The sequence below is a fragment of the Annulohypoxylon truncatum genome (genome assembly GCF_022578515.1).
Source record: "Annulohypoxylon truncatum strain CBS 140777 unplaced genomic scaffold F4807scaffold_19, whole genome shotgun sequence".
Classification (NCBI taxonomy): domain Eukaryota; kingdom Fungi; phylum Ascomycota; class Sordariomycetes; order Xylariales; family Hypoxylaceae; genus Annulohypoxylon; species Annulohypoxylon truncatum.
This window is the reverse complement of record NW_025953805.1, coordinates 24,672-37,680: the sequence shown is the minus strand read 5'-3', so window position 1 is coordinate 37,680 and position 13,009 is coordinate 24,672. Positions and strand designations below refer to the sequence as shown.

Genomic DNA, 13,009 nt, shown 5'->3' with positions numbered 1-13,009 from the left:
GAAGTGAGGTTAGGTAGGGAACACGAAGAAAAATTCAGATCTTGTGCCTTGCAGCTTGAATAATCTTGTACTGTGTGTATATACATATCTAGTATGGCTGAAACAGAGGGGTCTATGTGTATGAAGGATCCTGCACGGTGCTTTTTTTCTATAAAAATTTGATTCTTGATCCAGACTGCGGGCCAAATGGTTAGTCGCATGCGCGTAATTGCTGGCAGGCCATAGAATCAACAAGGAGGTTATAGAAAAAAAAAGTTTGCTAGTAAACGAAACGGATAGATAGGGAAACCCCCTTGCTTGCCTGTAACTTGGTAGTTACTCGGATAAGTCGCGTACGACATTCACTTTGACCCCAAGACGACGCGACCTAAGACACCCCTGGTCAATTTTTGCGCCATCGATCTTAGACATATATCAGATACGTTATTGTCGAGAAGATTGGGCAATGCGTCCTCGATATATCGAATATTTATACGTGTCAAGTTCTCGACGCTTGAAGCGCAAGTACACACAATATCATCATATCTCAAGCGCCGCCAAGTGTGCCATTCACCGTACGAGAAATACTGTACGTACATAGCCTCCGTCATTTGATGCTTGTCATTTTTGCAATCTGCAAATAGCGCCACCAACCAGACAGGGGTCGTGCAGATCGTCGCATTTCCCGGGGTGAGAGCTATTTTCTGATTCGAGATCGGGTCCCAGATTTTTTGGCCTTCCCCCCTCGTACACACGTGCTGTTACGCCGTCTCACAACCAATCTCACCTCGTTTGCGGTAGTGTCCGAACACTGATACATACATGGTTGTTTAGAGGCTGGCTTTCAGACTCCAATTAAGTTGTCACTAGCAGATGTCAAAGAGAAAAACTGTCTTATTCTCTATCAGAATACTTCTCAAATTCGTTTAAGCTTCAATGAGCAACGAATGGTTAGAGCGGTTTTTTCTTATTGAGCAAAGGAGGCTTACTAGTTATTGACCTCGCCAGTCAAACATGGTTGCTCAAGATTACCTCGGGTGCAACTAGCAAACGTACAAGATCCGAATTAAGACAGCTAGCCGGTTACATGGCTGCATGGATAGCTGGAAGAGAAATTGGGCGTTATTTAGTTCTAAAGAAACGCGTTTCAAAACGAGACCTGCGGAACGACCTCGAATTATCGATCCCTGACGGACGGGGTGGTTGCAGCAAGCTTTTCTTCATGAATAAACACGGAGAAACGTCCAAGAAGCAAACAGGATACCCAGGTAAACTGTCGTATTCCTCAACGGCATTAAGCCATGCATTGGCCGAGATCGATATTGGATGTAGAAATCCTTGTAAGCATTTAGTTACCGAAGCTTTTGCTTTTTTCTTTATTAAGAAACAATATGGTCAAACTTGGAAGCGAATATTTGAATGCCTTGGGATTTACCTTGGTATACCTAAGCAACGTTTATAACCCTACTTAGGTATACACACATCTTATGGACTTGGAACATTGAGCGGCATGATATGCGATAGTAAGAACTTGGCAGTATGAGGGTTCTCATTTGCGCTGACGTTGCTACATATGTAAATGTTAAACTTTCTAATTGAGATGAGCTGACATCTTACGTTGAATTGTACCATGCGAGCAATGTTTGTGGCTTGAATAGAACTAGCCTCACATTCACTGGCATATAGATCCGGCTTCAGGTGAGGTCTCACAAATATTCATTGCTTTCGAACTAGGTAATTTTCAATGTTTCTCTTTCTTATTCTTTGAGCGCACGTACTCGACAACAAATAAATGAAGCATGCGTTGGTTCCCAATGCGATGGGCATTTCGAATGAAGCCAGTAAAGGTTACGGCGGTTACATATAGACGACCTACATATATGTATATTCAATATTATATTAAGATACAATAGTACTTGACACATTCGTACATGCCAGATTCCGTTCCGTCAGCTTCGATGTACTTCGCTGTACTATTACGTATGCGAGTAGGGCTTTCCCTGAGTGGTGGGGCGCTGACCTCACCTGCATGTACCTTAACGATACATCTAAAATTGTACTATGATCGGAAGCTTGAGGTCATACATCCAACAACAGTCAGGCACGGTACATGCTTGAATCCCTCGGCTCACGCCTGCCTAGAAATTTTTACATGGTGGAACATCCATTCAAAGTAACATTAGAAAACTTTACATATGTCAACTTGAGCAATGGGAACATTGAAGCGCATACATTCGTCGTTTTGTTGTCCGTATGCTTCGAACCAGTAGAACCGATTGTATTGCTCATACGTAGGTTGCATGTCATGTTGAAAAAAATAATTCGACGCTGAGAAGCAATTACGTACATGAGTGGCTCACGGATGCCGTACAGTACGTCTTAGATCTTACTGGTTAAACTGGCCTGACTGGTTGCCTGGGTAGATGAGTTCGTGGCGCCGTCTCTCAGTAATTTTTTAGTTGCATCTGCTAAATATTAGTAGCCCGTTCACGTTATTAGCGGCACCCACAGAAGAGGGCTTTTTTCCAATTTTTTTTTTAAAGTTTGAAATCGCAGGTGCGGCCTGGGTTCTTGTCAGCTCCACTCTGGGCACACTGATTTCGTTGGAGACTCCTTCCTTCCTCCACCCCAAGGGCCCCAACCTAAGCACCAAGTTCCCAAATTCCACCTTTTTTTCCACTCACACACATATCCACACTACGCGCAAACCAAACCAGCACTATCGTTGTCTGCTTTTGTGTTTCTTGCTTGCTGTTTTAATTCTCCTTCTCTCTTCTCTCTCTCGCTCTATCTCTCACTCTCCACACTGACACTCTCTTTTTTCCTTCTCTTCCTCTCTTCTCTCCAAACCCTAATTAACGTCGCGAGCTCAATCCTTCATCTTGCCTGCTACGCGAATCTGTTGGTTGCGTGCCTTTTACCCCAAAAAGCGTTTTCTCTGTGCGCGCGGCCTGCTCGGTATCTCATCATACACTTCGTCTATCGCATCGTCGCAACGGTCCGAGTGCGGGTTTTATTTCCCAGTTATCACGGTTCCCCCAATTATTGTTGCGGCGCAATTCGAGCTCTAGGAGTCTAAAAAAAGGAAAATAATCCTGTCATTTTTTCACGAGAAAAAGACATTACCCGGTGCCCTCGGATCTTGCTGGAGTTCGCGAAGGCGCTACATATCTACTGCTTTACTCGGAACCAAAAAAGTCTCGTTCGGTGTCTAAAAGTAAGTTCACCTTTTCTTCTTTGTGACTTTTTGCACTTTCGTGCTCTTCAGCATTCGAACTACCCCCCCAAATCTATGGATATCCTGGAAGTATTTCGATGTACAGGGTCTGCAGCCTGGAGATGCCACTCTTTGGTGGGCTGTTCGGCCGTGAGAAATGGATGGATGGGTCCGCACTGCACACCTTTGCTACAGCGACTCGATTGACCCTCGGATCCTTCATCCTCGAACCGAAGCTGCGTCATCGAGCCCAAACTTTCCCTAGACAAACAGGAAACACCAAATTAGATCTTCGTGACAACGAAAAGAATGTTAGTGTCATTGAGGAGCCCGTTGAGTATTGCGGTACGGGTTTTAAGTGCCCAATGCCCCGCATTGCACAGCATCTAGCTCTGCGCGCAAAGCCTCGATCGACTCGAGCTCTAGAAAATCCTCGGCGATCAGCCCCACCTCTCCCGCCAGGCGCCAGGCCACCTTTCAACCCTTTAACGACGGCTACGACCTTCTCGCTTTGTACGGATTTTCTTAAGTGACATTGTCGCCGAGGACGGGAAACGTTTGCGACACTATTGCGATTGCATGGAAACAATATGCCCGTATGAAATCGTTCTTGTCGTCATTCTTTTCTCGAATTCCAGTCTGCGCCTAGTTATCTCGCGTCATCCCAACGCAACTTGGAGTCTCCTCGCACTTAATCGCGGAGTATCGATAGCTTAAATAAACAACTTATTCCTACCAACCGCATCGTCGATTCATCCGTACCAATATACGTTATTGAAGCCACGTCGCATTTCACAGGTGGATATAGAGACACCTAGGGCCCGGCCGGAGGAAACGACCTAAGCTGATGCTTGCTCTCACGGACGAGTACATGTCAGATAGGGAATAATGCTTATGCCGAGAGCCAATCCTGCTGCTGCTGCAGCAAGCAAATTCCCCAAAGCTGCAAACATTCGAATCTCGAGTCGTCCTTCCGTACGTTTCGCGCTCGATACCGCCGGGGCTTTGCATCATATGATATACGCCTTGCGGAATAGACGCATGAGGGACACCGTGTTTCCGGACATGTCAAATGGGCCCCATTCGGCATGAGATATCCCAGTATGGATAGTCTTAACTATTGCGATTGACAGCCGAGTAATTGCGAACTTTCTGCGGCTGGCTGACGTCAAAATACACGAGGGAATTCTTCGAGGTGGTATGACCATTCTATCCCTTGCGATGGGAGGCGGCTGTGATCATATCTAAGCTATTTGCAAGTTAACTCGGATGGCTCGGACAAACTTACTCCAGAGTTAAGTTTTGCCTTCTAGCGCAATGCCACTCTTGGGGCTTTTGAAGAGCGGAAATACCATCTACGAATTTTCATTTTTCCGCAGTCTGGACGTTGTTGAATTGACGGACAACCCGATGTTGTGAGTGGTGTCCGACTTCTGCCACCTCAAATTTTCGGATAATACGTCGTGTTTTCTGCACACAACAACATGATCCATTCAACTTTCGTTGTTATCAGAGCTGGCCTCCTTTGGACAGTTTGTCATCAAGTACTTTCCAATTCGCGTGGTATTCGTCTTGCTCTTTAGCTTCAAGCTTCTGACGGATTCTAACATGAACTTGTATGTTACGCTCATCTTCCCTAATACGAAATTTTTCTTCTGTATCTGACCATTACAATAGACACAAGAACTCTGTTTCTGCGAATCACTATCGAATACAATTGCCCCATCTAATTAAGGCGAATTGTCTTGGCTTCAAGTCACTCGTGTGCGATTTTTCCAATGAGGAAATACTACAGTCACTCTTGTCCGTATTGGCTTCTTCATATGGGCACATCTCAACGCCCGTAAACTCTATCAAGTTTGAAACCTACGGTTTCATTCGGATCCGGCAGTTCCTTTTGACACTCTGGGCACCATGACAACTTGGAGTTCGAATGCTAAAGATGCTATTTGTTAATGATGGCCGTTGTTGACAATTATTACTCCCGAAAAACTAATTATGTGAAATTATAGGTTTTCCAGAATCTTGACCGTATCATCATTAGATCCTGTCACACGACTCCAAGGCTTGATTTATCATTCCTGTTGATCAAACGTCCATTAATATCACGGCCGGCGAAAAGGGGATTTAGGGACACAACTTCAGATTTCGACGTTTGCATTCGCACCTTCATCCGGACAAGTCCGAGGCGTTGGCGTTTGGTCCCTGGTCTCTGACTTACAGGATCTAGATATTGGGTTGGTGTTTTCCACAGGTGGGTTATTGTCCTCTCTTAGTTTCCTTTCATATCATGTTTGGTTCTAGACCCAACACAACCCCCTTTCCACCCGAAAATTACAGACTTTGATTCTCTCAAAGTTTGGTATCGTGAAAAACAGCCCTATGACATGGAAATGAAGTCATGCCAGTGAATGACTTCGTGAACTTTATTGCCACAATATTTTTCGTTTCCAAATCCGGCCAGCCTCATGTCTGATTGGTATTGGCCTTGCCATCAGAGGGTCGTGGCTAGCATCAAGACAAGGACAGCGTGCAGCGAGCAGTGATCATGGAACTTCTACGTTCTAATTCCCGTGAGGCTTTTCTCCCACGAGGTTTCAGTGGTTGTTAGGAGGTTAGCTGCCTAAAGCTGCGCTTCCTGATACGGTGTGAGGATTCTCTACTCTTCTATTGAGTACTTATTCCTACACGTTTCCCACCCTGTCACATTGTCGACCTAAACGATGTGTCAATTATCGTCCCGTTCCATTGAGGGAAAAGAGCGTTCTTCCGGGGCAAGTGCCTTCAACTTGTGCGTGTATGAAATGCATGAGTCAGACACGCGTTTGCAAAGCCTACGAAACTGCCACCGAGTCCAAGTTCATTATGGTGGTATAATCAACTAAATTATACTTGGGTGACCAGTTGGTTACCATGGTTTCCTACCACAGGGCAAACATCTGCATTTCCCTTTTTAGTCTGAGGACAACCTTTTTTTTTTTTTTTTTTTCAGTTGACCAATGCACTGTTTTGGCTTCTGCCTATCTTCCTTTTCACCTCATTTCATACTTTCACTTCCTTTCATCTAACCTTTGTCTAACTTCTTTCAGAACCTCTAACATCCGACTACTCCTTAACTCCTTCCAACTCTTACCATACCTGCTTTACTCAATTTGGATACCTGTTATCCAAACATTCGTCTTAATCGGTACGTGAATTTTCTGTGCGAAGTACCCCTATTTTACCCCTCACGCGCAACACTTTACACCACACATTTCCTTAAAATGGCACGAGGCATTTTGAATGCGAATAGCTTCTCCAGCATAATTCAGGACTTATCACACGATTTATCCTTCACTTTCAACTCAAAATTGATCACATGATTACACCAGAGAGTCTTTGCTGCATAGATATATGCATAAATGCTCCCGTTGTATACCCTTGATTCCCGTCTGTGCCATTTGAAGTTACGTATTCTGACCTTATAGTTAAGATATCTACGCTTGGTCACGCAGTGTCCACCGGATAAGGTTTTTTAGCCGTCATTACGTGAGTTGCCTTCACCCATTTTGTCATTACTCTCTTCGACAACTGTTGTTGTGGTCTACTAAGCACTGTGCACTGTATGCCAAAGCCCTCATACCTATCTCTCCTCCACGAAAAAGTTTTCACTTAGACAACTTTTACCCTATCAATATTCCTTCATTCTCACTTGATTACTTTTCCCAACTATTTTATGATAAGATTCTTGCGTTCGAGTGTCTTATATAATAGTTAGCTGATTCCTTTCTGCCCATCCGTTCCTTTCAAGCTGTTGATTTCTACCTAATAACTAGTCTATTCTCATTCCCATTCGTACACGCTAGTTCGTGGGATTATCAACTGCTTCTGAGGGTAATTGCTAATTACCAGTCGACTATTTAGTTGACCTTGATTGTAATCCGTTACTAGTTCAACTTGGTATGCTTATTCCACATCATCATATCTTTTATATCGCCGCCACACACGCTGCGGATTACCCTTCCTACACTTCTTAACTGCCTTATTCTCAAATTGCTCTTCATGAATTTCATTCTGACACGTCGCAGATTACCATGGATACTTTCAATCCATACAACGGCAAGCCCCCGTCGAACGGATCCGGCTCCCAGGGAGATGCTGGTTCTCAAGGCGCAGGCGTCGCGCCCGGCGTACCCCAACCTGGCCTTCCTATGGCCCCGACCAATGGTCAAGCTGGCGGCGACATGGCCCAGAACTTCTCATCTGACTCTGCTCGTCAGACCCTTTGGTATGTAACGTGTTACATATGTGCCTTGCCATGATGCAATGCTAACTAAATCATCGCAGGATGGGCGAGCTAGCCGGATGGATGGATGAAGGCTTCATCCGCACGCTTTTCCAGTCCACTCTTACCGAGAACGTTCAAGTCAAGATCATCCGAGATCGCCATTCCGGGTAAGAGCCTCATGTGATTCATACGCTACCGTCGACCCTAAATATCGCGAGTGCGGTTAATGGCCCTGATCTACTCGGTCCCACATTGGAATATGAACAATTGCTAATAGGAGAAACATAGAAGTGCCGGGTACTGTTTCGTTGAATTTGGATCCCCAGAAGCGGCTCAGAAGGCCCTCCAACTCAACGGAACACCCATTCCCAACACTGATCGTGTCTTCCGATTGAACTGGGCTTCCGGTGGAGGCCTCATCGATCGTCGAGATGACCGGACTCCCGAGTACTCTATCTTCGTTGGCGATCTTGGCCACGAAGTCAACGAATTCGTTCTTGTCGCCCTATTCCAAGCTCGATTCCCCAGTTGCAAGTCAGCTAAGATCATGACTGATCAACAAACTGGGCAGTCGCGCGGATACGGTTTTGTCCGCTTCTCGGATGAGCAGGACCAACAGCGTGCTTTGGTCGAAATGCAGGGTGTGTATTGCGGTAACAGACCCATGAGAGTCTCGCCCGCCACACCTAAGAACCGGTAGGTATAGTGAGCTCCCTCGAAATGATTTGTCACTAATAACATATATAGTGGTCACCAAGCCCCTCAGTTCAACCAGTTCGGCCATCAGATGATGCCGCCTGCGCAAGTAGCCCACCACGGCAACATGGGAGGCCAATGGATGCAGCAACAACCTCCCAACTACGGTTACCAACAGCCGGGCACGTTCAACCCTCTAACGATGAATCAGTTCACCGACCCCAACAACACGACCGTATTCGTAGGAGGCCTTTCGGGCTACGTGACGGAAGACGAACTCCGGTCATTCTTCCAAGGTTTTGGGGAAATTACCTACGTTAAGATCCCTCCCGGAAAGGGATGTGGCTTTGTTCAGTTCGTTCATCGCCACGCGGCCGAGATGGCCATCAATCAGATGCAGGGATATCCTATTGGAAACTCTCGAGTTCGTCTGTCTTGGGGTCGTTCTCAAAACAATTCAGGTGTAGGTACTCCCTATCGACCCGCACCTCCCCCTCCACATTACTTCCCTCCAGGCCCTCCGGGTCCGCCCGGCCCTGGTGCTGCTCCTTTCGGTGGCCCTGGCTTTGGCGGTGGTAGTGGTCACCAAGGTCCTCCTCCTAGCGGCTTGGGTCCTCAGGTATAGTTCATGTCAACCTCCTCATGCCTGTGTTTCGAATAGTCTAATCCGGACTATAGTAAACCGGAACCGGCTCCGCAACACGATTCAGCATACCCGGCATGATTTAGCATAACCGGCGTCCCGCGTTTCTGGCGTTTCGGCATGCTTCTCCGTCTTCTGCATCAGTCTATCAGTCTCTGGTTTCGGCTATTTGGTCTTCTCGATCCGTTTCCCTCCCTCGTGCGGTACTATCCAGTCATGGTTATTCGATGACACTTCTCCGCGTTACGACACATCTGGCGTTAGTGAACTCGATATGACGAATGGACGGTGCGCATTGGGCGTTGGGGTTCACATGCAATTGGTCCTCGTGTCAAGCGTTGACTTTATGATGATTCCGTAAAGTCAATGCTCATGTGAGGGCAGCGGTGTACGATTTGCATTATTTGCTACGACGTCAATTTTCTTTCACGATTTCTATCATCGGGCTTCGCCTAGCCTGACCGACCAAAAACTCCTACCTTATCGCGATTTCATGGCATATACGTTTCATGATGCCTCGAAGGTTGGCGATTGCATTGTGTTTTCTGCAGATGCTTTCCGTCCTAATACCTTGACATTTTGAACACATGTGCCTTGTTCGCCAATTGCGCAATCAGCCTCGTTCACCTTGGCAATGTCTTCCACGCCAGATACCCCTGTTCGTCTAAGTTTTTCAAGCCCCGGACAAGATAAAGCTGTAATTCACGCCATCCCAAGGAACCAGATAATGATGTGGACTTGGTTGATCATTAAACACCTATCAACTATTAACAAAAGCTCGTTACGCTATGGTCAACCTTCAAAGGTTTCGGGAGTGGTGGATCAGATTTCTACTTGGACTCGCCATGGTGGCGTTCTCTCATCACTTTGCACTCGCAAAATAAGTTTCATAGTCGGTCAGTTTTCCTTTAGTCAATACATTGATTTCCACACGTCGTGTCTTATATCCTTGTGAATAATGTGTGAATTGTGTAAACTAAATATCAGCGCATCTATATATGCTCGATTGTAAAAACCTATGTAATTCACAATGTGATCTCTCGTGACGTTACTGGCTATCTCGTACCTTGTGGTTCGCTTACGGATCTATTGCATGCACACAACCCACGAACAAAGGTCGAAAACGTTCAAGAATTGTCCGTTCACCGCCAATGCACCCTGGGATCTAAAACGGCACCAACGGTCCATCCGCAAGCTAGTCGGATACACAAGAAGCTTGCCAAGAGATCTCTTTTATCACGTAGCGTAAGGCGACCTATACTTATGTCCTAGGAGCCTATCAAATATACGCTTCGGCAGGTCTTTGAGATGGGATAGGCAGGTATAGTTGGCGCTTCTTAAGCAGCTTAAGAAGATGATACATGACCAAAGCTCGCTCCCGCGGCACGGTCACACAAAGCAAGCCCGTTTACGCGTCACCTCGGGGCAAGCAGTGACGTAATGCGCGACGGGCTATGTAGGCTGGTATGTAGGTAGGTAGTAGGTATACTTGGCGAGCGAACGGGAGCGAAAGGTTAATTGACTGATTGACTGATACCTGTAGCACATATGCTAGGCATGTTAGAGAAGTAGGTAGGTATGCGGTCGGGCGGGCTCTGCTGGTTGGCTGCTTGCGGGCTTCGGTCCCGAGGGGACCTCTTTGTTGGGCGAGCTATGTAGCTGCGCTGGCTTGGTTACCTTACCTACATATGTACCTAGGTAGTTGGTCCGGGGCAGACGGACGGGCGACGGGCGGCACGTCCCCAGGCTAAGATCCGAGACAAGACATAGCGCGCTCGACTTGTATCGATCGACTGTACCTATGGAATTGAGGTGCGCAAACAAAGTAGGTAGCTACCTACGGGAAGAGGTGGGGGTTTCGGAGGTTTTCTCGAATCGAAAATGATGTAACAGAGCACAGAAGAAGGACTTCTCCTTCTTGGTCGGGCTTATTTTTTCTCTCATTCTCGGTTTTGGGTTAGGTTCGGTTTGGCTTGGATCTGGTAGGGTATGGCGTCGGTGGCAGCAGGTCGTGGGGAAGCTGGGAACTTGGCTGGCTAGCTGGATGTTAAATGTAGGTATGTAAAAGAAGATGGAGGGTCGCCCATATTTTCGTTTTCGTTTTTCTTGTCTTGCTTTTGCTCTTGCATACCGGTGCTGTCGCCCTGCTAGCCTCCGAATTGAAATTTGGCTTCCCAAGCTTCAAGGTTGAGCTTGACTTGACATACCCATGACCTGGCTTCGTGTATTGCTTAGCCTGGTGTCGGATCGTATCGTATCGTATCGACGATCGTATGAATAATCTGATCTTATCAAATCATATCGCTAAGATTGAGTTGGATTAATTGATTTAATATTGGTTTATTATCCGGGAGTCGCACGTCGCTATGAAGGCGTCAGCTGTTTTAGGCTTATGTCTCGCTTTAGGTAAGCAGAAAATATCTAACGTCTTACGTCTTACACAATAACCCTCCTCCACCTCTCCAAAGCGAAACGAGGAGAATAGAGTAGCGAAGCATTAGTAACTAAATCTATACAGCGGTTCGAGCAAACCCCCAATTCCCATTCTATGAGGCCGGCGACGATGGTGAAGGCATCATATGGGGAGGCTGGGGTAGCGGCAGCGGAAGCGGAAGTAATGGGGGCGACTCTTCAGGAGGATACGGCTCGTCGGCCGGGTCGGATAGTAGCGGTTTCGACGTCTACCCAGACTTCGACGTCGAGAAGGCGATGAACTACGGGACGGCCCACGGGGTGATCGCAGCTCTATGCTTCGCCATCTTATTCCCGGCCGGCGCGATCCTTATGCGCATCATTCCAGGCCGCCATGCTTGGTGGATTCACGGCGTATTCCAGGTCATCGCCTACCTGCTCTACATCGCCGCCGCGGCGCTCGGCATCAGGCTTATCCAAATCATAAAAATCCCTCCTAACGGGACTAGTCTGGTGAGTGTCCCTTTTATACCTACGCTTCCTCATCTTCCCTTCGCGCTCGGGTCCCGTTTGCTCTGTTACCAGTGCCACCCAATCCAACACCCCTTACATCTCAAACCCAACCTAGCTTGCCCCCAAAGTCCCATAACTTTACTAACAACCCTGCGAAAACAGCTAGAAATGTCCTCCACAAACGCACACCCCATAATCGGCATCGTCATCCTCGCCGTCCTCTTCCTGCAGCCGCCCCTCGGCATTATCCACCACGCCAAATTCAAGCGCCTCGGCCGCCGCACCGCGTCCTCGCACCTGCACCTGTGGCTCGGCCGGCTCACGCTCACGCTGGGCATCATAAACGGCGGCCTAGGGCTCAGGCTCGCGCGCGCTTCTCAGGGCGTAATTATCGCGTACGCTGTTGTCGCGGGGCTTGTGTGGCTGCTTTGGGTACTGGTTGCTGTGCTGGCTGAGTACCGAAGGCGGAGCGCTAGTCGTGGGCAGAATCGCGGGCGTGGGCGCGGACGCGGGGCTAGTGGTAGTGGGGGGAGTGGTGGTGGTGGTGGGAGTGGTAGTAGGAGGAGGGGAGGAGGGGTCGAGACCCGCGCTTACGTCGCGGATCTTCCGCCGCCGCCGGGGCTGGCGCAGACGGCTCCTTCGGCTAGGGAGACGAGACGCAGGAATCGCGATGGCGAGGGCGGTGGGTATGGGTATGGTAGTGGTGGTTACGATTCTACTCACGGTTATAACCAGTATAACCAAAGTCAGCGCCGCGGCGGGAGCTCCGACGATCCGAGCCCGCCGTACACGCCCGGCCCGTTCCACGGCGGGCCGCCCGGGTACACGGGCGGCGCGGAGGGCGTGGAGATGCGGCCGGTGAAGAATTCTACGAGGGGGAGCGGGTCGATGTCCTCGTTCTCGTCGGGCGCGGTGCCGAGGGATGGGGAACATAGGGTCTGAGGGTGATTGGGATTTCGGGTGGGTATGCGAGTGGGGGGTAACGGGAAAAGGGGCTGGTGGGTCCGAAAAAAGGGGGTGGGGGGCTAGGGGTTATGGAAGTTATATGGAACGGTTTCGGCGATTTGGCGATTTGGCGCCTCGGGGACAATCAATTGGATGGACTGGAGTTGGTTTCTTGTTTACATGCTCTGCGGTCAATGAGATTGTGTGCAAAGTGCTTTGTATTAAGGATGGATATATATGGCTGCCTCGTAGGCATTTTACTAATAGAGATGATTCGAAGCTGAGAAGGGTTCCCCTTATGTACTGACTTCAACAACTATGTTTTTCCTTTTTCCCA

At 48.1% G+C, this 13,009-nt stretch overlaps 2 protein-coding genes across 2 annotated transcripts; both read left to right on the top strand.

The window, feature by feature from the left end:
* Positions 1–8,163: 8,163 nt before the first annotated feature.
* On the top strand, positions 8,164–9,110 carry F4807DRAFT_104191 (uncharacterized protein). Its single transcript, XM_047992670.1, has one exon. It carries the CDS (start codon positions 8,251–8,253, stop codon positions 8,782–8,784), a length of 534 nt encoding a protein of 177 aa, XP_047853434.1. The 5' UTR covers positions 8,164–8,250; the 3' UTR covers positions 8,785–9,110.
* Positions 9,111–10,530: 1,420 nt separating this feature from the next.
* F4807DRAFT_104065 (uncharacterized protein) lies at positions 10,531–13,009 on the top strand. Its single transcript, XM_047992669.1, has 2 exons — positions 10,531–11,208; positions 11,321–13,009. The coding sequence occupies exons 1-2, from the start codon at positions 11,169–11,171 to the stop codon at positions 12,667–12,669; spliced, it is 1,389 nt and encodes a 462-aa protein (XP_047853433.1). The 5' UTR covers positions 10,531–11,168; the 3' UTR covers positions 12,670–13,009.